The sequence below is a fragment of the Zonotrichia leucophrys genome, chromosome 13 (genome assembly GCF_028769735.1).
Source record: "Zonotrichia leucophrys gambelii isolate GWCS_2022_RI chromosome 13, RI_Zleu_2.0, whole genome shotgun sequence".
In the NCBI taxonomy this organism is placed as follows: domain Eukaryota; kingdom Metazoa; phylum Chordata; class Aves; order Passeriformes; family Passerellidae; genus Zonotrichia; species Zonotrichia leucophrys.
Genome location: NC_088183.1, coordinates 8,716,889 through 8,741,315, shown reverse-complemented (window position 1 = coordinate 8,741,315; position 24,427 = coordinate 8,716,889). Strand labels below are relative to the sequence as shown.

The window sequence follows — 24,427 nt, the reverse complement described above, 5'->3', positions numbered from 1 at the left end:
TTGGAAAGAACTTACAAGCTCATCTTGTTCCAAGATGGACAGGGATGGCTTCCACTATCCCAGTTTGCTCCAAGCCCTGTCCAACCTGGCCTTGGACACTTCCAGGGATGGGACAGCCACAGCTTCTCTGGGCAACCTCACAGAGAATAATTTCTTCCTAATATCAAGTCTAAATCTATCCCCTTTTAGTTTAAAACCATTCTCCTTTGTCCTAACACTATCTACCCATGCAAACAGTTGCTCTCTTTCCTTTCTATAAGCCCCTTTTAGGTACTGTTAGAGTCTCTAAGATCTCCCTGAAGCTTCTCTTCTCCAGACTGAGCATCCCAACTTTCTCAGCCTAAGAGCTCCTGCTTTCATTTGGTTTGGTACAAAAGGAACAAGAAACTCTTGCCAAGGGTGACCCCTGCCAGTGCTGAAGTCGCTGGGAGTGGGTGACACCAGGAGGCACCGAGGGGACCTGGGGAGCAGCACGGGCGTGGGCAGGGCTGGGCTGAAAGCAGGAGAGCCCCGGGGCAGGGGGATCCCGGAGGGGGCAGAGCACCACCCGCTCTGAATCCCGCTTGGGGCAGGATGGAGGCGAAAGTCCGGATGCAGAAGGAATTGAAAATGAAACGCTGCTCTGGGAAGGGGGATATAAAACATGCCTGTCTGCTTCCCCCCGTCTGCGGGGCACGGAGGGAGCGAAGTGCGGGCAGACGGAGGGATGGAAGGGCGGACGGAGGATGGAAGTGCGGGCGGACGGAGGGACGGATGGATGCCCCCGGCGGGGGGCGGCCCCTCTCCCCTCTCCCCTCCCCTCCCGCCGGGCCGGGCCGGGCCGGGCGGCTCCGCTCCCCCCGTGGGGCCGCTCCCGCCCCCGCTCCGCCGCCGCATTTAACGGGGCTCGCTGCTGCCGTGCCGTGCCGTGCCGTGCCGTGCCGAGCCCAGCCCAGCCGTGCCGTGCCGTGCGGAGCCGAGCCGTGCTGAGCCTAGCCTAGCCCAGCTGAGCCGGTCCAAGCCGAGCCAAGCCGAGCCGGTCCCGTCGCGCTCTCGGCCATGGCGCGCCCGCTGCCGCTGCTGCTGCTGGCGCTCGGGCTCGCCGCCGCCGCCAAGTCCCCGTACCAGCAGGTCCTGCAGCACAGCCGGCTCCGCGGCCGGCAGCACGGGTAAGGGGAGCCAGGGAGAGGGGAAATGTCTTTTTAACCCTTTTTTCCCCCGTGTTTGCCTGGCCCGCGGGGGATGCGCCCGGTGCGGGCTCGCCGCGGGGCTTTGTGCGGGCACCGTGCGGGCACCGCGCGGAGCTCTCTCGGTAACCACGGCTTTCTTTCTCTTCCTCTTATAATAGGAAGAGAAGAGGTAACTCTTTCTTATTTCCTTCTCTTTCATCCCCTGGTAACCTTTTCTCTTTCGGTAACTTTCCCCCCTTTCCATCACCAAACTTAGTGTTGCAGATGTCAGTTCGGACCTTCCAATGTTTCTTTATCAGTTTATCCCTGTTAAGGAAAAAGGAAGTAAAAGTCCCTAGATTTTGAGCCATTAAAAATTTTGTGGAAAGAATTCTCGTTTTTATGAATTTGTAAGAAAAAAACCGCTTCAATGACTCTGTGGAGTCAGCATCAACTTACTCTTTGACTGGAAACCTCAGTTAGTCTTGGAAGTTTTCTTGCCAAAAATAATCACTAATTTATCCATCAACCTTACAAGATAAGGCCTATGGAAAAATGCATGTAGACCTCTCTTGCTTGATACACAGCCTGTTATAGAGTGAGTACTTTGAGTGTTCGTTAATGGGCAGAAAACTAACCAATGTTAATAGTAGTTCCCACTGTTTTTAAAGTTTATTAAGAATTGGGAATGGTGAAAGGATGAAAGACCTTTCAGCTGGCTTCCATCTCTTGGGATGGTGACAGTGATTGAGTTGAAGCTTCTGTTTAAGTGCATTGCTGGAAGCAGGGTCATGAAATGCTTTAAATAAAAAAACTCCCAAGATTTAAATATTGCAATTTGATACATTCTCTGGCAGGGATCTAGGTCAGGATTTATGACAAGGGATGTGCTGTTTGTATGCCTGACCAGGGACACAATCCAACAGGCAAATTCTGAGCTGGTATTTATTTGTAATAGGTCAATAATGCCAGAATTGCAGTGATTTATGTAGAAATACAGTGAATCTTGTTCACCATCTCTGTGTGATGTGAAACTAAGTAAATAGTTCTGCTGATAGCCCTGAGATTGCAGTTTGCTGAGGCTGAATGAGTTAGGGCAGTCCTGGTGTAAATCAGTGCACTCATCTCTGCAGGGAGAAGATTTTACCCTGCACAATTACCAGAGGCACTGGGTAAGATGTGACTCTGGTCCACTCTGGTGCCTTGGAAGACACAATGGAATGCCAGAACTTCCATCTGGGTTGAGATAAACCCAGCGTAGCTGTCCACAGCTCCTTGCTCACTGCTCCCATTGTGATGAAGAGGGTGATTTTTACCAAGCTAACTCTTGAACATACACGGAATTTTGAGCGTTGATTAATGATGTGCCAGAGAGATACAGCAGCACAAAGCCAGCCAAAAACATGCTGGATGTGGGGTGTGTTGTGTTGCCTGCAGGAGCCAGCCCCAGAGGGATGTGCAAGCAGGACTGCCACCCTTTGCTGTGAGCATCCCCCACACCATCAATGCTCCCATTGAGCCCAGAGCGAGCTGGGAGGCAGAGCTTGGCTCCGCAGCAAAACTTGTACGTCTTAATTAACTTTTTTTAAAATGAACCAGCTCAAGTCAGTGAGAGGAGCTGAAAAGTGCATAAGTAACGTTAACATTTGAAAATGAAAATGTAGGAGTGCTCTTCCCAAAGCCAGCCAGCTCTGTGGGCACAAGGTGATGCTGGGCAGCACCATGGCCACAGCCATTGCAGGTATCTGTGCATCAAGTCCTGCTTTTCTCAGCCTCTTCCCAAGGGCTGTCCCTGTCCCAGCAGCTCCCAGCTGCTGCTGCCAAGCAAAAGGCTTTGGCTGAAGGGGAACAATAGGCAGTCTTATCCTGGAGTCAGCGTGGCTGGCTGGGAACGGCATGGCAGAGGTGATGAACTCCAACGAGGAGAGGGAAGAGTGTTGACAAATTCATTTTAAGCCAGACTGGGCAAGGAACCAGGACATGCAATGCAGGGAGCCGCTACTACAGCGTGCCTGCAGGAATCATTGATAACACAGCCCCGAACGGGGGTTTTTCCACACTGAGCAAAAACTGGAAAGTTTTCCCCCATAAGTCAGGGAGGGAGGAGCAGCCCCACAGAGCTGGGAGCAAGGCAGTGAAGAACTGTCCTGGAGGCACAAGGGTTTTCTTGGCAGGCTGCTCCTGGGGATGTGGGGGAAGTGATCAAACAAGTCCTTCAGTAGCCAGGCTTGTCAAGATGAATATTAGAGGGATTGTCCACTGCCGTCAGCCAGATGCTAAAATCGAGGCAAGGTTTGGAATTTCGATGTAATTGGAACCATATTTCGGCACGGCGGGGCCGGGTGGCCAAGGTGGGCTGAGTCAGAGAGCACAGACGTCTCTCTAAGCGATGATTTGGCTTGGAAGTCGCTGACTCTGGGCCAGTTTGCACCAGCTGAAAGATTGGTTTTGTGATTTCTAACTTTTTTTCAGTAGGTTCTTGCTCCTTGTTCCCTGCCTTATATACAGAAACTGAATGAAATCCTTTCATGAAGAAACAAACCAGCATTCCTGGATGTGGCAGCAGTGAGGGAACGATGAGCTGAGTGTCCCCAGGTCCCTCTCTTTGCCCTCGGGGCAGGATGAAGGTGCTGGGACACGCGGGGTCGGATGCTGCCTCCGCAGGGCCCTGCAGCAACAAAGGCTCATTGAAGGCACGCCAGGCTCCCGCGGAGGCTGGCACTGCAGCCAGGAGACCCTCAGGTTAATTCATGCTAATGATGGCAGCCTGGCCCCTCTGGGATGCCGCTGAAAAGCAAGCACAGCCGCAGGAGGACTTGGTGGTTGGGCTGCAAACTCTGCCTTTGTTCATTCTGGGGGGCAGCGCCTCGGTCAGACACAGCAGGACACAGGCTGCTGCCTGTTCTCCTCAGCACAGCAACAGGACCTTCACAAGAGCATCTCCAGACCCCATTGGGAGTTTCGTTTGTGCAAATGAAAAATCTGCCTTGGACAGCACAGAGCGCTTCTGACAGGCTGAAGTGATGATTTATGTGTTTTGCTTAATTATTTGTTTTCCCTTCATCTGCTTGGCAGCCAATACTGTGCATACTTGTAGTGATGGTGCTGCTACTGGGACGTGGTGGTGGTGTTGGGAACCCAGCCTCAGCTGAGCTAAGCATCCTCAGCTTGCTGGAGCATTTGCTACACCTCTGGTCAAGCCCAGAGGCAGCTGATTGCCTTGCATCCCAGATCCATAAATCATATCTTTTGTGCTGACCATGTTCTGCCTACACACGTGGCCAGGGCTGCTGGCCACAAACCACAAGGCTGGTTTGGCCAGGCAGAGCAGGGAAATGCTGTGCTGGCCAAACCAGCAGCAAAGGAACTCCCAGCTCCAGCCTGACCACATCTCTGCTCACGGTGATACCACTTCTTAGAAAGCTGCAGGGCTGCAGGCAGCTCCCAGCAGGGTTACTCACACATGGAACACCAACCACCAGGTTTTCTGGCTGAGCAGGAGCTCTTGGTACCTTATGGGCTGGTACAGCCCTCTTGATCTGTGCTGTCATATCTGGTGTGTTGAAGCAGGGGAGGGCAGTGCCACTGCTCCTTTTCCCTTCATCCAGCTCCTTTTATCCTCATGTCCACAATTTGCTGAGTCTATCATACAGTCAAAGTTCTGGGTTAGATGCAAGTCTGTAGGCTGATAAATATCTGGGGTTTTTTTTATTGTTATTGTTTTTTTTAATGCCCTAGATAATAAAATAATGGTTTATTTTTTGCAAATCCTTTTTGCAAGGATTTGTATTATTGCATAATTTCCCGGGTTTTAGCTGAGTTTTGAATTTTAAGTAGCTGTACACCATGGAAATTCTGACCAAAGGATTTTCACTTGATTTCTTTATATTTTGGTGAGAGGTGGAACATGGAAAAGAGTCAGGAATTTGTACTCAGTGAAAAAAGAGATGCTCTGGCAGAGTCAGGAGAGATCTCTTTCTCTGCTTCCTCCACTTCATGGCAGTCATTGTAGGGCTGAATCGAGCAAGCTGACTTGCAGCTCCTGAGGTTTCCCCCCCTGCCATCCCAGCAGGGCTTTTCAGGCTCTGTCAGGTGGGCTCTGGCTCCGTGCTGGGGGTCACCATTGGCAGGGGGAGGCTGACAGGACCCTGTTCTCTCTGTTCCCTGCAGCCCCAACGTGTGCGCGGTGCAGAAGCTGATCGGCACCAACAGGAAATATTTCACCAACTGCAAGCAGTGGTACCAGAGGAAGATCTGTGGGAAGTCCACGTAAGTCCCTGGGTGCCAAAGACCCCCTTGTGGAGGTGGGAGCTGGGTGGCAGAAGCAGATGGCAGATTTGGGATGTCAGAGCCCTGGTGTGTGTGTCACGTTGTGTCCGGTTTAAAAATTGTGTGAGCTTTTTACCCCCTAAGAAATATTTGTTTTTCTAAAACACTTTGATGTTAAGAATGAAAAGTGCCATGTAAACATGAACCCTGATGGTTTATTCTAATTGCATTTCTATATATACTTATATAGCTCTCTGTGCTGTAATGAAGTGTGGGCCAGATGTTTTCTAGTACTGTCTCCATGATAGGCTCAATGCTGCCTAGATTTGAGAAATAAAAAAGGGGAAAAAAACACAGCCCAGAGCTGATGGATATTGGAGAGAATGTAAAATTCATCTCCGTCTGTTTGCTTTGGAAGGGAAAACAAATAAAAAGAAAGAGGTGTCAGCTTTAGCCAGCACTCTCTGACTCCACCAGGAAAGTTAATCAGACTTGCAGGCCAATTCCACGTCTAACATTGCAAACAATAATATTCAAGTAGCTGTTGCATGAAGAATCTGTGTGAGCAGCCTCGGGACATTCTTTTGGAAGATGCAGTCAGCAGATAATTAAGGCTATGCATGCTTGACTATCTGCCAGGCAGCAGAGCAGGAGCAGAGAATCTTTTTCCTTGCTGTAGTCCAGGCTGGGCTTTTGGAGTCCCTTGCTGGCCCACAGCATGGACCATCCCAACACCCAGGGCAGTGCAGAGATTCCCTGAGCAGGCTGTGGGATCAGAGCTCTGGGCCAGTCTCATCCTGGATCTGCAGGGTCAAGAACAGAGAGGAAAAACAATCTCACTTGTTTCCCTTATGGCTCAGTGTAAATGGTGATTAGATCTATAGAAACATGCTGTTCTTCACTGCAGATTTGTGTTGCCATCATTGGTTTGTGACACCTGGCTGTCAGCATTCATGTGTGCTGTTGGTGTGGGGAGGAGGGAAGCAAACCTGGAGTCATGGCTGTGCACAGCTTTTAGCCTTTCATTGTACTTCACATGAATTTGTCCTAAGAAGGAAAATTCTGTACTTCAGGAGGATGTATTGCTGCCTGTACCATGTACTGTGCATGTACCATTGTTATGCTTATGTCCAATTTCTTTTCAGAAAAAAAAAAAAAGGAGAGGCAATGTTGTAAAAACAAGCAACCAGATCCCCTCCCCTTAATTCTACAAACAGAATTTTGGGAGGGCTTAGCTTGGGTGATTAGAGTTCAGGCTGTCATCTTGGCTGAATAATGGTGCTTCTTGAAATGACGTGGACAAGGTTATGGCACAGCAATATGGTCTCATCATTGCCTTTGCTGATAACAGAGCAGCTCAGTGTGTCTCCAAAGAAAACACAACTCAGCTGTGGATGTGGGAGAGCTTTGCTGCTCTGGTCACTGAAAGGCAAAGCAGTCCAGCCATGGATTTCTTTAGTTCTGAAGCAAGTGAGAAGCTAACCTTAAATAAACCAAGAGTGCAGCTGTGTTTGGCACACACAAACTCATCCACTTATCTCCAGGAGGAGGTGGAATAACTGGCATCTGGCAGCATTTCATTATTTCATTTGAGGAGAACTCTTTCATTTGGGGTGAACTCTTCTACCTCATTTTCTCTGCTTTTACCCAAGTGTCTCACCCAGTGATGCATCACTGAGAGAAAAGCACACAGACCATTAACCTGCCTGTTAACCTATGAGGTAATCTTTCCATTATCCCCAGAATTTGCTCACTATTCTTTGCTTTACATCATCCCCACAATGGGTGTTATTGTCTTCCCTCCTCCCAGTCATTCCTGAGCCTGGGCCCTGCTCTCTCCTTCAGCAGGGCTGGTGCAGAACAAAAGACACGTGCCTTGACTCAGAGTTTCCAGGGGACCCTGGGACAGCTCTGATTACAAATGTTTGCATGTGATGGCTCCCACTGGACGTGGTGTGCCTGGCATATGGAAGCAATCAGGAGTCATTGGGGCTGTAAAGGACAGGATGCATTGTGCTGTAGCAGTCAAATTCCTACAGCAGTGACAGGAGTTTGATGCTGTGCCATGCTCAGGTGTCAGAGCCCAGGAGATCAGGTGGGCACAGCTGATGGTGCTCAGCATGAACCTCCAAACTGGCCCCTCCTGTTGGGCTGAGCTGGTCCGTGACAGGTTTTGAGAATACCCTGAAATCCTAGGAAAAAAATCTGGATTTGGCACATTTATCATAACTGGGTGGGTCCAGCCTTTGTGTGGGATCTGTGGTCAGCAGTTCCCTCCTAAAGCTGTGTGGTTGCTCCTCTCACAGGCAGGGGGATCCCCCATCAGCACTGGGGAATGGTGGAATGCATAAGCATGGTCAGCATGGTCATTTTCTCCTCCTCCTGAAAGGTTTTTCCCACCTGAGAGCAGCAGTCCTTGGGAGGAGACACTTGAGCCATCTCATCAACTTCACATTTCACTCTGCTTTTTCCCTCTGTATTTGCTTAAAGGGTCACTGGTGCCACAAGCTGTTTGTGTGTTCCAGGTGAAAATGCCTGGCTCTAGGATGATGGGTTTGGCTGCTTTGATTTCCTTCCTTTTCCTGCTCTGAGCACCTTTTCACACAGGCGGTGGGAGGGAGCTCAGTGAGGGAGCAGGACCTGCTGAGCAGCAAAGCTGAGCTCCTGCAGAGCTGGCTGTGAGCAGAGAAATCCATCCCTCAGCAAGGAAGGCAGAGCAGTTCTGCACTCCTGCAGCACAGCTTCACTCCTGTGCAAGGGCCACATCCTGCATTGGGAGGCTCAGAGTGACTGGAGCAGCAAGGAGAGCCAGCCTGGAAACCACAGATGAAGAGTTCTACCTCTTTATCTGCTTCTTTTTTTCTTTTTTTAGTTTGTTTTTCTCTGCTGAAGTATTGGCTCACACAGTTACAGGGAAATTAGATAGAGGATTTATGTAGAGTTTTTATCTTTGCTGATGAAGTGAGATAAGATAGTTGGCAAGAAGTCTGACACTGCTTTGATTTCAAGGAGCACTGAGACAAAAGTGTTTTGGTAATTAGGTAACTTTCCACTGCTGGTTATTACAAAGTCAAAGACAGCAGCATTCAGAGTATATTGTCATCATTTTGCCTTTGTATTTTATATTTTTCTCCTTCCCTTGTGCACTGGACTCATTCTTCCAGAATTTGGCTTGCAATGGAACACATCCCCATACACTGTTTTGTCTTGAGAATGAAGGCAACCTCAGTTTAGAAAAAAATTACTGGCCCTTATTTTACAAAAACAAAACATATGGGCTTTATTACAGGAAATTATTACAAATGGATCTTTTTTCACTAATATATGCCTAAGCTTATTTTTATTACCTTGAAAAATGCACTTTAAATTTAATTTCAGCTCCTAAGAATGCAATAGCAGTGGAACAATGACTAATAAAAGCCTAAACTAAAGGAGCTTTCTTCTGCAGGCTGACACAAATAGACATTAAAGAAATAGTGTTTTAAAACCAGGGGCTAAAAAACTATAGATTTGACTTGAAATTACTCATTGAGGAGGTCAGGAAATTGTGGTTGAGGCATTGCGGAGTGGATGACAAATGCTCTCTGTGCGAGGGCAGTGCCAATGGAGCCCACGGAGCAGGCAGCAGGAGCAGGGATGGACTGGGCAGTTCCAAAGGCTTTTGTGCAGAGCCCACAGTGTGCAGCAGTGCCTGGAGGTGCTCAAGGGAAGGTCTCCTCCCTGGGCAGCAGAATGAGGCTCTGACCCAGCTGGGGCAGGACGTGCCAAGAGCAGCCTCCCTGCCCCATGGATGTGTGGGGGAAAGCAGCACTGGGCATCCTTCAGCCAGGCTCTGCTGCTCCTCTCTGGGGGCTGGAGGTGGCTGCAGGACCACTGGGGACATGCCCTGGGGTCACCCCTGAGCAGCCCCTTCAGTGGTGCCCATGGATGGGCAGGGTGGGCTTGTGTTTCCACCTGCTCCACCAGCCATGGGAGGCCAAATGCCTGAAGCCAAAACTGTTTTATAACCCTCAGATGAGATTCTGGCTCCTTGCAGGTGCCAGCCCTTGGCTGAGCACCTCTGTGTTCACCTGGGCCCTTGCAGAGGTTTGCCAGAGCTCAGGATGGTGATGAGCCAGGCACACACCAGGGGCTGCTGAGGGTGCCAGGCGCACACCAGGGGCTGCTGAGGGTGCCAGGCACACACCAGGGGCTGCTGAGGGTGCCAGGCACACACCAGGGGATGCTGAGGGTGCCAGGCACACACCAGGGGCTGCTGAGGGTGCCAGGCACACACCAGGGGATGCTGAGGGCCACCTTCAGTGGGAGAGTGAGACAGGGAACTTGAGGGAGGCCCTGCCCAAGTGGAGCTGGCCCTGTTTCTGCCCTGGTGCTTCTTGCCATGAGCTTTCCTTGCTGCTGGAGATGCCCACAAGCCCAGTGAAAAGCAGGAGGTGCAGTAATGGAATCACAGGATGGTTTGGCTGGGAAGGGGCTTCAAGCACCATCCAGTTCCACCCCCCTACCATTTGACCAGGTATCTGCATCCCTTGCCAGTGCCCTCCCCTGCTGGCAGGCACCAGGGGCAGCTCTGAGCCACTGTGCCACAGGCTGTGCATCCATGTCCTGCCCCTCTGGAGCAGCTCATTAATCTCCAATTGATCTGTAAGTAAAGCTTTTAAAGCCTTCGTCAGCACTTTGGAATGATTTCTCTTTAATCAGCTCTTCATCTTTGATTACAGGTCTGAACCAAGGGAACTGTCTAGACTGGATTTAGTTTCTAGGGTGAAAAAAAGGAAAATTGGAGGTAGGGGAGGGAAGTGGTGGGGGAAGAAAGTGTGTGTTTCCAATGAACACGAGACAGGGGGGCTGGGAAAGCAGAGCAGCAGGGTGTTAAGATCTCCAGTAGTCAAAGGAAGGGATTGCTTTAGGCAAACTCTTTCCCACATGGAATATATAATGTCTAGACAATCAGTCTGGGTTTGGTTTGTAATTCTCTTAGGAAACCGTGACACAGAATTTATTTGCTTCTGTCACACAAAAGCAGGTATTTGTTTCACTTTCTGGCTCTTAATTACCCCGAAGAATTCCCTATTAAGCCTCAGGCATTTCTACTGGTTGTTAGAATGATGACAAATATCTGAAGCTGGAGGATTTTCCTCTCTCTTTGAGAGAGTGTGCTGACCCTCAGCAGCACAGCATCCTACTTGTCTCAAATTCAGCTGGGAGCACAGAGGAAATGCTTGTGCTTGGGAGGAACACCTATGCCCTGGCTCTCTCAGCCCATCAATCAGGTGGCCTTGCTACTTTCACCCCAAGCACAGAGCAGTAGGTGAAAGAATCTCCTGGGAAAAATAAGCAGGCAACTTCTGGATTGATTTTTTTCTCCCTGTTCATTTTTTCTTTTTTTTTTCTTCTCCTTCTTAATATCAAGCCACGTTCCCTCAAATGGCCACCTTTGAGAATCAGATGATTGTTTCCCATTGAGCTGCAGATGATGGATGCAGTTTGCAGGAAGCTCTTGCTTATTTAGGGTCTGAAATCAGCAGGACAGCCCAGGATGGTGCCTCTGACCCCTTTGGATTTACAGGGGGACAGTGCTGCCAGGCAGAAAGAAATGCTGCTCTGAGGCTGCTCCCAGGGACACAGCTGAGCTGTGGTGCAGCCCAGGCTGCCTGTGCATGCACATTTCACCACTTCAGGGTGGAATTTCTCCTTGCAGGGTTTTTCCCAAGTCCTCGTGCCAATGCACATATCTGAGAACAGGGTTCTCCTTCCCCTCCAGGTCTGTCTTGTGGGTTTTGCCCATAAGCAAGCAAATAATTTCTGGTGGTGGACAGAAAGAGGGTGAAATGAGAGGGAAATGCTTGGCTGGTTTGGTCGAACAGCCACGGTGGAGCAGTGATGAGATGTGACAGCAGCAGTCAGCTGAGGAGATCCCAAATCCCATGGGAAATGTGCCCAGATGAACCAGCACTGGCAGTCCTGTTGGGACTGTGGGATCAGTTTCCATCCACTGCTTGTATAAAGTCTCCTGGAAAGTGTATTTTTGAAAAGAAATTGTGCCTGCTTTTATTCTGTGGAGAAATTGGCAGCATGCAGCCCTGAAAGAGATAAAAGTGTGGTTAGTCTTTTGTTGAAGTCTGTATTTCTGAAGAGTCTGCTTGGAAACATCCCCAGTATGGATGGACCCAGAATTATATAAAATAGAGAAAAAGCTGTGAGACACTGCTGGTTAATCTGCTCTATCCATCTCTTATTGCAGAGTAATCAGTTACGAGTGCTGTCCTGGATATGAAAAAGTTCCTGGAGAAAAAGGCTGCCCAGCTGGTAAAAACATGTTTGACATTTTTTAGACTTCTTAAAATTATACAGCTGCCTAGTAAAGGGAAATGTTAGAAAATTGCTCAAAGTGGATTTGATTTTTGCAATTTCTGCACAATATTGCCACGAACAAGCCCAAAATGGGCTCGGTGGAGCACCAGCCAAGAGTCAGATCAGCTCCAAAGCATGCTAAATGTTCCAGACAACTCAGAACCTTGGATGTAATTGAACTTAATCGAGCATGGGGAGGCCATAGGGACCTACTTATTCCAGCAAGTAATATATCTGTACTGGAAATTCAATTCAGGGGAATGACAGAGTAAGAGACAGCTCTGCCAATCTCTGCTCCTTTTCATTTTCATAGATTCACAGAGTGGTTTGTACTGGAAGGAACCTTAGAGTTCATCTGGTTCCAACCTCCTGCTATGGGCAGGGACACCTTCCACCAGACCAGGTTACTCCAAGCCCCATCCAACCTGGCCTTGAATATTTTGGCTAGCATGGGGTTAGCAAAGTTTTATTTAGGAGAAAATACAGTTGATACTGGGGGGAATAAACTGAGTTTATTGAAGAAAGCCATATCCTGCTTTTGCTTTCAGAACACTTCCTTCCACAAAAGTCTGATGGCTCCAAGTTAACCACATGGGCTGGTGCGCATGGTCAGTGGACACTGAGACCAGCAGTGTCCAACACCAAATCCCAAAAGCCTGAGTACAAACAGGATTGGGTGAAAGCAATCAATATCTTTGCTTGCCTAAATCACATTTGTATAAACCCAGAAAAAGTCCATTCAAACTTCCAAGAATACAGTAGATCCTGGATTACACAGCTGTAATTGAGGGTGAAGCTGTCAGGCTGTGATCATTTATTATCTAATTATTGAACAGACCCCAGTCCCCTGGTGTGCTGCACTTCCCAGCGTTCTCACCAGCAATGCTTTAATTCTCCCAGAAGGAGGAATGATGGTTTTGGGAACTTAACCTTCTCTTCTTTCAGCTCTACCGCTTTCCAACATCTATGAAACCCTGGGAGTGGTTGGCTCTGCCACCACACAGCTCTACTCCGACCGCTCCAACCTGAGGCCAGAGATCGAAGGGCCTGGAAGTTTCACAATTTTTGCTCCCAGTAACGAGGCCTGGGCATCCTTGTCTGCTGTAAGATAATCCCTCTGCTTCTTCCTCTTCCTCTGGTTTTCCCTAGTGGAGATCCAGCTCTGCAGGGGTCTGGCAGGATAGACAGAGTACTGATAGAGGGAGGGCTGTGGATTTCCAGGAGGGTTTTCATTGTAGTGCTCCATCAGCTCCAGAGCTTTGCTTCTGAAGGATTCCATCACCAGAGAGATGTGGATGTAGAAATCCCCTCATTCAGTTTTCCCTGCCTGTTACCATTAGAGATTCACTTGAGACCTGCAGCAAGAAGCTTCCTATCCCTTACCAGTTTTCTTGTTGACCCTTGCATTGCCATTTTGGTTGTTCTTAATTTGTACAAATAGCCAGTCCCAGCTGGAGCCTCAGTAATTCCTACATGACTGTGTCCCATGCTCAATTAGATATACATTTCCTTTGCATTCATTTTGATTTTCTCTTTCCGTGTCTTGTGATATTTCCACCCCTGAAGTGGTCACTGCTGTCCTGCTGCTGCTCCCACCCCAGTCAAGCATCCCTGTGAACAAGAACAACTACTAGGGCAGGGAGAGGGGGATATTTATGGGTCTCTCCACTGCCAAGACTCTGTCCCAAATGCCCCAGCAGAGCTCCTTGCAGGGATGATGCTGTTGGGAAAGGTCTTTTAGTGTATTTGTCAGTGGCCCCTTTGCTTTACTGCTCATTTCAATGCAATGAAATGAGCAGTAAGTGCACTCTGGACTGCAGTCATCCCTTTGTGTGCCAAGGACTGGGTGTCAGAGCTCTTGGCTGCTTTTTTAGGGCAAAAGATAAAGATTTTAGAAAGCTGAGCTCTTAATTCACACACATGGCATGAGGCTGAATGAATCACTTGATATTCATGCCCACACCCCCACCTTGGGAGTCCCTTGGGAGCAGCCAGACCTCCTGGTGCTCTCTAGCAGATGCCTAATTGCACTCAGTACTGAAAAACTGATTTTTCTGATTTTCAGGAGACCCTGGACTCCTTGGTGAGCAACGTTAACATTGAGCTGCTCAACGCCCTCCGTTACCACATGGTGGACAAACGGGTGCTCACAGATGATCTGAAACACGGCACCACCCTCAACTCCATGTACCAGAACCTGCCCATCCAGATCCACCACTATCCCAATGGGGTAAGGCACTCACAGGCTCACTCTGGCTCGGGCTGAAGGGACCACAGTGGCTCCCCTGGCCCAGCCTCCCTGCCCAAGCAGGGTCAGCCCTGAGCACAGGGCACAAGATTGTGTCCACATGGTCATGGATGCTCCCAGTGAGGGACACCTCATGTTTCAGTGCATGCTCACCTGCAGAGAAGAAGTTCTTCCTCATATTAAGCCTACCCACAGCAGGCTTGATTTCCAGCTGCCTTGCAGCTCCTGCACTGTCCTGGGACCTCCAGGACTCTGTAATGCTGAGGTTGACAGCTATTGATTTAAGATACATACTATAAAGGAGTTTGAAAATTATAGTTTTAAACAGATGTTTTCCTCAATGCTGTTGCAGCCCACGCTGCTGTGTAACTCTGCTTGCCCAAGTATTGGTTCTGGTTTATTTTCTTAGTCTTGAGGGTAGACAAAACCACTGATTTTCAAAGCTCTATAAACTTGAAGTATTTCAAACATTCTTGATAGAACATTCTCACTTTTGGTGGAAAATTTTAAGGCAAAATTAAGGAAAATAAGGTAGGATATTTTAAGGAAATACAACTCCTGCTCTTGCCGACTCAATAAAGTGCTTGCTGCATTTGAAATAGAAATAGAAAAGCAACAGAGGCTGCTTTACCTTCTGGTTTTATTGCCTGTAACACCCGTGGGTCTCTCCCTGTGCAGATTGTGACAGTGAACTGTGCCAGGCTGCTGAAAGCTGACCACCATGCCACCAACGGGGTGGTTCATGTCATCGACAAGGTCATCGCCACCACCACCAACACCATCCAGCAGATCATTGAGACTGAGGACAGCCTGGAAACCCTCCGGGTCAGTCAACTCCAGCTCTCCTTAAAGATGCTCAGGGCAACCCACCCCCAAAAAATTGTCCTGAAGAGCTTTGCCAGTGTCTTGGGCTGTGACCCTGGAACTGCTGATGAATTCCTTGTACCAATGTACAAGGATTTTGTACAAATCCTTTTGATTTAGGAAGAGAAGTGCTTGCTATCAGTGCAAGTAGGGTTTATGACAATAATTGTCACCCTTCTATGGCTGCTCAGAAAACAGACACTGAGTCTGTCTCCTCACTCTTGTAGAGGAGTCTCAGCCTTGGGAGATATTAACTGTCCCAATTTGATGTGTCCTGCTTTATTTGCCTTGGTATTTGCCAAATTAAGGAAAATGCACAGGGGATTTGCAGTTAGCCAGATGTGGGTTCTGATTGGAATTATTCACTGGAAGTACTGTGAGCCTTTCCAGGCATATCTGGGTATTCAAACTAGCTCTCAGTCTTGCCAAAAAAAAGGGCTCTTGTACTCAAATTTCTGGAACACCAGAGGACCATGGGGCTGGGTCAAATTTTTAAAGGGACCAAAGTGCTGAATGAAGCTATTCAGGATTTTTTTGTAAGTCCTCTGAAATTATAAAAGCCTCAATAAGTCTGGCCCTTAGTGTGTGCCTGGACAAAGTTTCTGACCTCTGTACTCTGGCTGAAAGTGTTTTTCCCTCTGTCCTTGTTCCTGTGCAGACTGCTGTGGCTGCATCTGACCTCAGCAGCCTGCTGGAGAGCGAAGGGCAGTACACCCTGCTGGCTCCCACCAACGAGGCCTTTGAGAAGATCCCACGAGAAACTCTGAACAGGATCCTGGGAGACCCCGAGGCCCTGAGGGGTGAGTGCTTGTTCACTGGGGCCATTGAGAGCCTGAAGAGCGTTCTTCAGAGCTTCTAAATTTTTTCTCAAGGACAAGTCAACAGCTCCTTGATTCACTCTGACAATAGCTGCAGTAAACAGATGTGACAGAGTCCACCTTTTTAACTGGACAGCCCAGCTCCCTTTGGTTGTAGATGTGTGTAGACAGAGCAGGAGTGGCATCCAGATATGGATGAGGGAGCTGAAACAGTCCCTTTTCTGAGTTTTAGCTCTTTTTGCAGTGGTGATTTCTATTGATCCTGCAAGATGCAAGAAAAGTAAAATCCAATCAATGTAACTTCCCCTGACAAGTGAGTCAAGTACCTACATGAAGCCTTTTGAAATTGGCAAAAGTGTATAAAAAGTGACTCTTTTTAGGCATTTTATTTCACAGGCAGTGGAACTGAAATCAGCTCAATTTAAAATGACTGCATTTTATGGAGTACACCCTGGCCATGGAACAGGTTCCCTTAAAGCTGTAACACTTTCATAGCTGGTTTTTGCAGCTCACTAAGGCGCTCTCCTCTCTCACAGACCTGCTGAACCATCACATCCTGAAGTCAGCCATGTGTGCTGAGGCCATCATTGCTGGCCTGACCATGGAGACCCTGGAAGGAGCCACCCTGGATGTGGGCTGCAGTGGGGAGGAGCTGACCCTCAACGGGAAGCCCATCATTGCCAACAAGGATGTCCTGGCAACCAACGGCGTGGTGCATTTTGTAAATGAGCTGCTGATCCCAGACTCAGGTACTGCTGCCTCTCTGCAGTGTTCTTTCTTCTGCCTTTCTTTTGTCTATTTTGCCAAGGAAATCCTGGATTTAGAGGGCACAGTGATGAGTGGATAACCTTTAATGCAAGGTTACTATGTGTTGCTTTTCTTTTCAGCTAAGACTGTGTTTGAGTTGGCACAAGAATCTGAAGTTTCCAAGTCTACAGACCTTTTCAGACAAGCTGGGCTCAGTTCTCATCTAACTGGCAGTGAGCGAGTGACCCTCCTTGCCCCAGTGAATAATGTGTTCAAAGGTAAAGCAGGGATTAAATCCCTTTCTTCCATCACTTTGGGCCACAGATCTTCTTCAAACAGTTTTCAGCCAGATTTCAGTGCACAAGTATGCAAATCCTCTCTCCAATGCCTCGAGGCACTGGCATCCAGGTTTACAATTTAAAACTGATGTGGATAATGCTCTGTATTTGAATGGTTTTTAGTGGCTCTATATCCATTTTAAGTGAATCACTGGTTCTTTCCACACTTTTTGCTGCAGATGGACTCCCCGTTATTGACAGCAACATGAGAAACTTGCTCCTGAACCACATTGTTAAAGACCAGCTCTCCTCTAAATATCTGTATCATGGACAGAAGCTGCAGACTCTGGGGGACAAGGAGCTGAGGGTTTTTGTGTACCGCAATGTGAGTCCCTGCTGTGTGCTCTGCTCCTCGGGGCTGGGGGATGCTCAGGGTCTGATGCTACAGCAATTGTGTAAAAAGGGGAAATGAGCACTGTGGAAAGCACCAACATCTCTCTTTGGAAGCATTCTAATGGAGCTTTCTTTTCTGTGATTGTGTTTGCAGAACCTTTGCATTGAAAATGCCTGCATTGCTGCCCATGACAAGAGGGGAAGGTTTGGGACCCTCTTTAGTGTGGACAAAATGTTGACTCCTCCGACTGGCTCAGTGATGGATGTTCTCAAGGCAGACCATCGCTTCAGGTGACCTTTTTGCTCTTCCCAAGAGCCACTTAGAATCAGAACAGCTGCCAAAACAGTTTCTATTTGTTATGGGTCGTAGTCATGACAATGTATATGTTTTTCTAGCATAGAAAGATCATCCAAAACCATGGTCTCTCTAAATTATAGGGGGTGAAACTTCAAATAACCCTCAGTCAACTGTGAGCCAAGAGTAAGTGGTTCCTTTAATACCACAAGAATCTGGCTCTGAGGCCATGTCTGCCCATCAGATCCACTGTAGCCAGACTTCTCTGACTCCCCAAAGCATCTGGTCCCCATGGAGTCAGCACTCCCAGGTTGATTTGCCCTTCTCAGATGTTCTGGTTGAACCCCTCAAGCTCATTTCCTCCCTAATCACCATTTTGGCCATTTGATTTACTGCACCCCTGCAGGATTTCACATTGTAGCTCCCCAGCTCTCCCTTGAGCCCAGCACACAGCTGACCAGTGAAGTGTTGTGCAGTGAAGCATTTGATGCCTGTTTGCTTTGCAGTACCTTGGTGGCTGCAATCCAGTCTGCAGGGCTGACAGAGAACCTCAACAGGCCGGGAACCTTCACGGTGTTCGCTCCCACAAACGAAGCTTTCCAGGCCATGCCCCAGGGGGAGCTCAACAAACTGCTGGGTGAGCATCTCCTCAACACTTGGGTGATGAGCTTCTGTGTGGGACTGCTGTGAAACCAGGAGGAATGGCCAAGTTTCTCTGTTAAATCTCATTCTTTGTCGGTTGGAAGGATGAGCTTCCTACCCAATGGAGTTGTATGAGCAGAAGCTGAGGATGCAGAGAGTGGCACTGAATTCTCCAAGTGGGGTTTATACTGCCTGTGTTCTTGGAAAACATGCTTGTAGTGTGTGTCACAAACTCACTGTGACTTAATTTGGCTGTACTGGTGGTGTAAGTGAGATAACTCCCAGATATTTCTAAAAGACCCTCTGCCTTTTTCAAGGATGAAAGAATGAGAATGTGACTCTTGACAACAGAGGATCAGAGTGTCTGCAGTAAGTTTTGCAAAGAGAAGACATAATCCACATACAGCCTCAATTTACACTGTATGAAATTTAAGTAATAAAAGGCTGGGGCTGTTTCTCCTTCTCCATGTACATGGACAAAGCAGGAGTTCCTGTCTAATCCTGGGAAGCAAACAATGAACCATTCTAGCTCAGACAAAGACCAGTATCCTGAAAAGCAATGGCATGCAGGCTGGGTGTGGAAAAAAGCACGGGAATGTTTAATTACTCCCTTCTGGATAAGCAGCATGATCTTTTATTTTGTTCATGTTGAAAACTGGTTGTGGCTGGAAACAATGTCAGGTATTTGAATGTAATGTCTTGTCATTAAATCCCAGCCAAACATTGACATCATAATTTGGGAAGCATCTACCCATGGTAGCTGGTTATCCTTTTAAGTGCAGGGATGAGGAACCAGTAATATCACTCTAGTCTTATGCTTAACATATAAATATTTCAGAAGTGTTTTGCAGCCATTGTAAATGGCTGCAGGAATGAAGATTCCCAGATGCAGACACTTGAGATGTTCTTTTCTCACACAAATGTTTAGCTTATGCCTCTGATGAAGAGGTGGATGGTGCTGGTGAGGGTGTGCAGAGTGAGCTGTAGCCAGTCTAAGGAAAACCATAAAGGAAAAAAACTTGCATACAATCTTTGAAAGAATTGAAAGAAAAAATCCTCCTTGCTGAGGGAGCTGTGGCTGGAGGCCACCTTTGCACTAGCTGCCTGTAGCTGACAGTGACTAGCTGGCAATGACTCTGTCTGTCTGTCTGTGGGGCTTGCCAGTGACCCTGTGTCCTCTGAATGAGAAGATGGAGAAGTGCCGCTGGCCCAAGCTGAGCACGTCACCACCTCTTCTGGAACATAGATGGTGCTGGGAAAGCACCTCATCTTCCCAAAATCTGTTTCAAAGCACAGCAGTTTGAGTAGAGACTCAGTGGGGTGGTATCAGTCCATGAGACATTAATGTCACTTCTCCTGCACTTTTCCCCTTCCTACCCAGCTGTGAGGATTGTTGCCAAGTGACACTTGGCCTTGGTGACATTTGAAAATACCAGAATGCCCTATCTGCTTCCTTATTTCACATGGGTCTTTCCCCACCCCATCCCAAACTTCCTTGGGAAGTGAAAGCAGCAAGAGAAGCAGGTTCATTCCGAGAAGCAGGTTATCACTTGGCACAGTGAGAGAATGAGGGATGAAAACCCAAGAAAGAGAGAATTCATGTGTAGGGCAGGCTTGGTAGGTACCAAGGACATTGGGACAGTGTGCTTCTGGATTTGGGAACCTGACCTGCTCCAGCAGGAATGGCCTCAGTGCCCTAATCGGGTCCTTCTGCCTGCTTTTTGGTGTGAATTGTTTGAACAACTTTACATTGTTTCTTCACACTTCTAGGAAATTACGGTGATTTCCAAGTAATTCCATTCCAGCATGTGGAATATGGGAAGCAAGTAGTGATGCTGGTTTGCAACTGTAAAAGTTTTCTTCCCCCAGGTAATGCCAAGGAGCTTGCCAACATCCTCAAGTTCCACGTGGCTGACGAGATCCTGGTGAGCGGCGCCGTCACTGCCCTGGTGAGGCTGAAATCCATGCAGGGAGACAAGCTGGAAGTCAGCATGGTGAGTCACCCCAGATGGCATTCTGTGCTCAGCAGGGCTGTCCAGGGTTTGGTTATCCATGTCATGGACCACAGCTCCTGTCTGTGCTCATTTGGATGGTGTGGGAGCATCTCCACGGTCCCACCAGTGGTGTCTGGGCTGTACTGGAGGGACTGTTGCCATTGTTCAATTCCACAAGCTGGAAGAATGAAATGTGGTTTGCTTCAGCTTTCTCCCCAGAAGACCAGTTGTAAATGATTTCCAGGAGCTGCTATAAATTTAACCCTGAGTCATGGGGGGGAAAAACATAAATAAATGAGATGAATAGCTTGTTCAGCTAACATATCTTTTTGTGTAATGAAAATGATCTCTGCATGGGCTCCCTTAGCGCAGCAGAGTTTATTTAGATATATAATTTCATTTCAAAAACTCTACACTACATTAGGGGATGTTGGATCCTCTATTGAGGAAAAAAAATCATTTCAGAAAATAAGCAATCATGGCTTACTCTATGCATAAGAAAACACAAAGGAAAAAAAAATAAAATGGAAGGGACTGTGTTTCCAGGTGCATTGAAGTGGCCAACGTGCACCCTGGGCTTTTCCCATGTCCAGTCCTGCTCTGCCCTCTCCTGATCCCATCCCCACAGCCATCCCCTGGCAGGGTGCTGGTGGATGTGCTCTGCTGCCATGGGACAGCATTCCCAGCCAGCTGCACTGAGGAAGTCCAAAGCCTGCCAGCCATCCCAGGACAAACTGCTCAGGCTATAATTTGTCTTTATATTCTCCTTAATTGGCAAGAGGAATGAAAATGCCTTCAACCATCCAGTAAATGAATGAATGCAAAGTGAATTGGTTTTTTTTAATACCATTGGAAATGACAACAGATTCTCATCTTCTACATTTTTATTTCTTTCTTTTCCTGAACAGAAGAACAACATAATACATATCAACAAGGAGCCTGTTGCTGAAAGTGACATCATGGCCACAAATGGTGTCATTTATGCTGTGAATTCTGTCTTACAGCCTCAGGGTAGGTCCATGGTGAGAAATGTCCTGAGAAAATTGTTACAGCAAAACTGCTTTGGGAGGGATTGGGGACATGGGGCAATTGCTTCAGTTTGGGGAGGAGAGATTAGTCTGTAGTGGGATTTTCAGCAGAAAATAGTGGAAGGAAGCAGCCTGCATGCTCTGACAAGTATTTCAATGCTCTCAATGTCCCACCCTTAGCTTCAAGGCCACAAGAAAGAGGTGATGAGCCTGCAGATCCTGCACTAGAAATCTTCAAACAGGCATCTGCATTATCCAAGGTAAAAACTGTGAAACTGCTGACACTGCATTTTGGTAACAATTATTGGAAGATCATGTCACATTCATATGCTGACTTCCAAGGAAAGTGAGTGTATGTGTTCCATGGAATGATCCATCCTCTCTTCTTGCATGATTTAGTAAGAAATTGTAAGAAATAATAATTAATTAGTATTAATATAATTATTAATTATAAGAAATAATAATAAAATAATATTAATTGTAATATAATTTTAATTATATTCTATGTATATTATATACTATATATAATATATTATATACTATATGTAATATAGTAGATATATTATATATTACATATTATATATTATATATTATATATTATTTATTAGTTATTAGTTATATAATATATAATATATAATATATAATATATAATTATATAATATATGATTATATAATTATATAATATATAATACATATAATATTATGTATCGTTTTAATTATATATCAATAATTATAAAAATAATAATAATTTTGCAACACAAAGCTTCAGTTTGCAGCATATTGAGAATGTAACTTTGGCATGATACTATTATATATCAGCTTTCAATAATGAAGAGCCATCCATCCATAGGTGTTGGGGACCAAGGATAACTATATTGACATACAAACTGTTCCTGTGACTGTTGGAGATTTGTTGAATTTATGCAAACCCTCTATTTTCTTTCCATGCAGGTTTCTCAGAGGAATCCTCGACTAGGTAAAACAACTTAATTTCCATCAATTTTCCATCATGTCCCCCATCCCTAAAAGAGAGGTTTCTCCTCTTCTCTTGCTCTGGGCAAGATGTGGCGTGGCTGGGGGGAGAGGGGCAGGGGGATGCTCTGTGCCACCCACCCAGCCTGATTTTCTCCCGGCAGCCCCTGTGTACTCCCGGATACTGGCCAGGATGAAGGAGAACTCAGGGGGATTCTGAGCCCATCATGAGCAGCCATCAGTCAGTGCCTCCATCCCATCCACTCCAGCTGACAGCTGAGGAGAAGGACACAGAACCGTTTTTAAAAACCAAATGCCACCCTTAAATTTATTTTTGTTTGCAAAGAAACGGATAGGAAAAAAGAAAAGCCATATATATGTATATATTTTAAGACCATTTTTATTTGGTTTTGACTTTGAAGTTCCCAGACCAAGGAAATGTTTTGAAGTTTTTTTGTTTGTTTTGTTTCATTTTTGTTTTGTTTCTTTTTTAAATAAAGTTATTCACCATCTTTCAATTTTTTGGGCTTAATAGGTACATCCAAGGGCTTTTTATTTTTTTAAACAAGCATGTCCTTCCTTCTTCCCTTGGATTTTAAAAGTCTTCCATGAAATTCTGATCTGCAGGCTTTTAACAAAATTCTCTCTATTGACATTGAGACAATTGCATAGTTATAAGCTATGGTTTGAAGTATTCTCTTTTATTTTTTTAACTGGGGTCTTTTTTGTGCCTATGGTTATAACTGTGCTGCATTCTGTTCATGAGATTTGAAATGAGAGTTCTCCCTGGCTGAAGCCTTCCAGTAAATGATTCATTTTTAATAATGGTTGTTTTTTAATAAAACTTAAAAATAAAATCAAAAATATAAATATAAAAAGTGATGACAGTGCTTGGTTGGGTTTTTGCTTGGTTTGAATTGCCTGATGGCAGCAGGTGATCAAACCTGAGCACTGGGAAGGAGGGGAATCAGATTTGGCTAGATCAACATTGATAGGCTTAATAGTTACTTGAGTGGAAGGGCAGAGCATTTCTGCATTTCTCCTCTCTGATCCTGGCCTGGCATCATTTTTTGCTGGTGTTCTCATAAGCACTCACTGTCACTCTCCAAGGTGCACAGGGACAGTTAGTTATAGTTGTAGTTATAGTTAGTTATAGTTATAGTTATCCTTAACCATGCACATCCTCCCAGCCACCTTTGCTGGCAGCTGGAGCTCAGTGCCACATTCAGTCCCCATCTGGCTTCAGATTCACTCCCTGGTTGTTGGTACCTTGGTGAAATCCACGTGAAACCCAAAAAAGAGAAAAGAGAAAGAGGGAGTCAAGTGCAGAACACAGACCACTCAAGATTATTTTGCTTGCTCTGGCAGAGAAATACCCTGACAGTTCTCCTTCTATTAAAAGCCCAAACTGAAATCCCACCTGCTCAGAGTCATCTGCATAACTCAAATGTGTGAAAAATACCCAGCTCCTCTTTTAGCTCTTTTATTTCTCTTCCTCACCACCCCTCACCCCACCTCTCCTCATTTTTCTTTGTTATTTTCTGGCACGATGCAGCCCTGGTATTTCAGGCTGAGGAGGAACACTTCCAGCCTCCTAATCCCAGCAGCCCAAGGCAGAACAGTTGCATCAAGACATTGGATTTTGGGGGAGGCTCAGCTTCTTCCTGTTAAACTAATGACTGTTCCTTCCAAAGCCTGAGAAAGAGGGAAAGCCATGTCAAATCTGCTCTGGTTTATTTTCTCTTCCTTGATGCTTCATAATTGAGAGATATAAAGTCCTCACCACTTGGAAGGGTAGAAAGTAGGTCTGCTCCTCATCTAGGTGAGTGCCCCTTGTTTACAGCTTTTGGCATCTGGCTTGGTGACTAATTGTTTCATTGCAAAATGAAGATGCTTGAGTAGACAGGAGTAGGGAAAACTGCTTAGATAAGCTTAACAACCACGAGCAGCCCCATCTGCTGAGACAACAGTTTTCATCTCCTGGAAATACAGCCCTGGCTTTTCACTCCATGGCTCCTGGGCAGGTGTTGGGATGTGTGGTGATGGGGTGATGATCTCCTTTGTGCTTTTTGTGTGGCCTGGCTTTGCTAGGCTTGCTTTTGGAGGTTTATGAGTCCCAGCAGTTTCCAGTATATAGAGGTGCATTATCCTTTCAATCCAATTCCCTTTTTGCTCTCTTGTTATTCTCCCTGGTGCTTTGGCAGTGCTCCCTGCCTCACTCCTGCTGCCTGTTCCATGCTCTGAGCTGCTGTGGGTGCCAGCAGCAGCCCCCAAGTGCTGTGGGTGGGAGCTGCTCTCCCTGTTGTGTTGGCTCTGTCATTTCCCTGGACCCTACAACCTGGGCAGCCATCTCAGGGTGCCTTCCCACAGGCTGCTG

General features: G+C 46.9%; 1 protein-coding gene across 1 annotated transcript; it reads left to right on the top strand.

Annotated features, from left to right (window-relative positions):
• Positions 1-893: 893 nt before the first annotated feature.
• On the top strand, positions 894-22,568 carry TGFBI (transforming growth factor beta induced). The gene is made up of 17 exons (XM_064724825.1): positions 894-1,148; positions 5,319-5,417; positions 11,662-11,726; positions 12,717-12,874; positions 13,837-14,001; positions 14,698-14,844; positions 15,542-15,683; positions 16,238-16,450; positions 16,589-16,726; positions 16,966-17,111; positions 17,274-17,410; positions 17,921-18,051; positions 19,926-20,050; positions 20,959-21,061; positions 21,259-21,338; positions 22,030-22,054; positions 22,215-22,568. Exons 1-17 carry the CDS (start codon positions 1,039-1,041, stop codon positions 22,268-22,270), a joined length of 2,040 nt encoding a protein of 679 aa, XP_064580895.1. The 5' UTR covers positions 894-1,038; the 3' UTR covers positions 22,271-22,568.
• Positions 22,569-24,427: the final 1,859 nt, after the last annotated feature.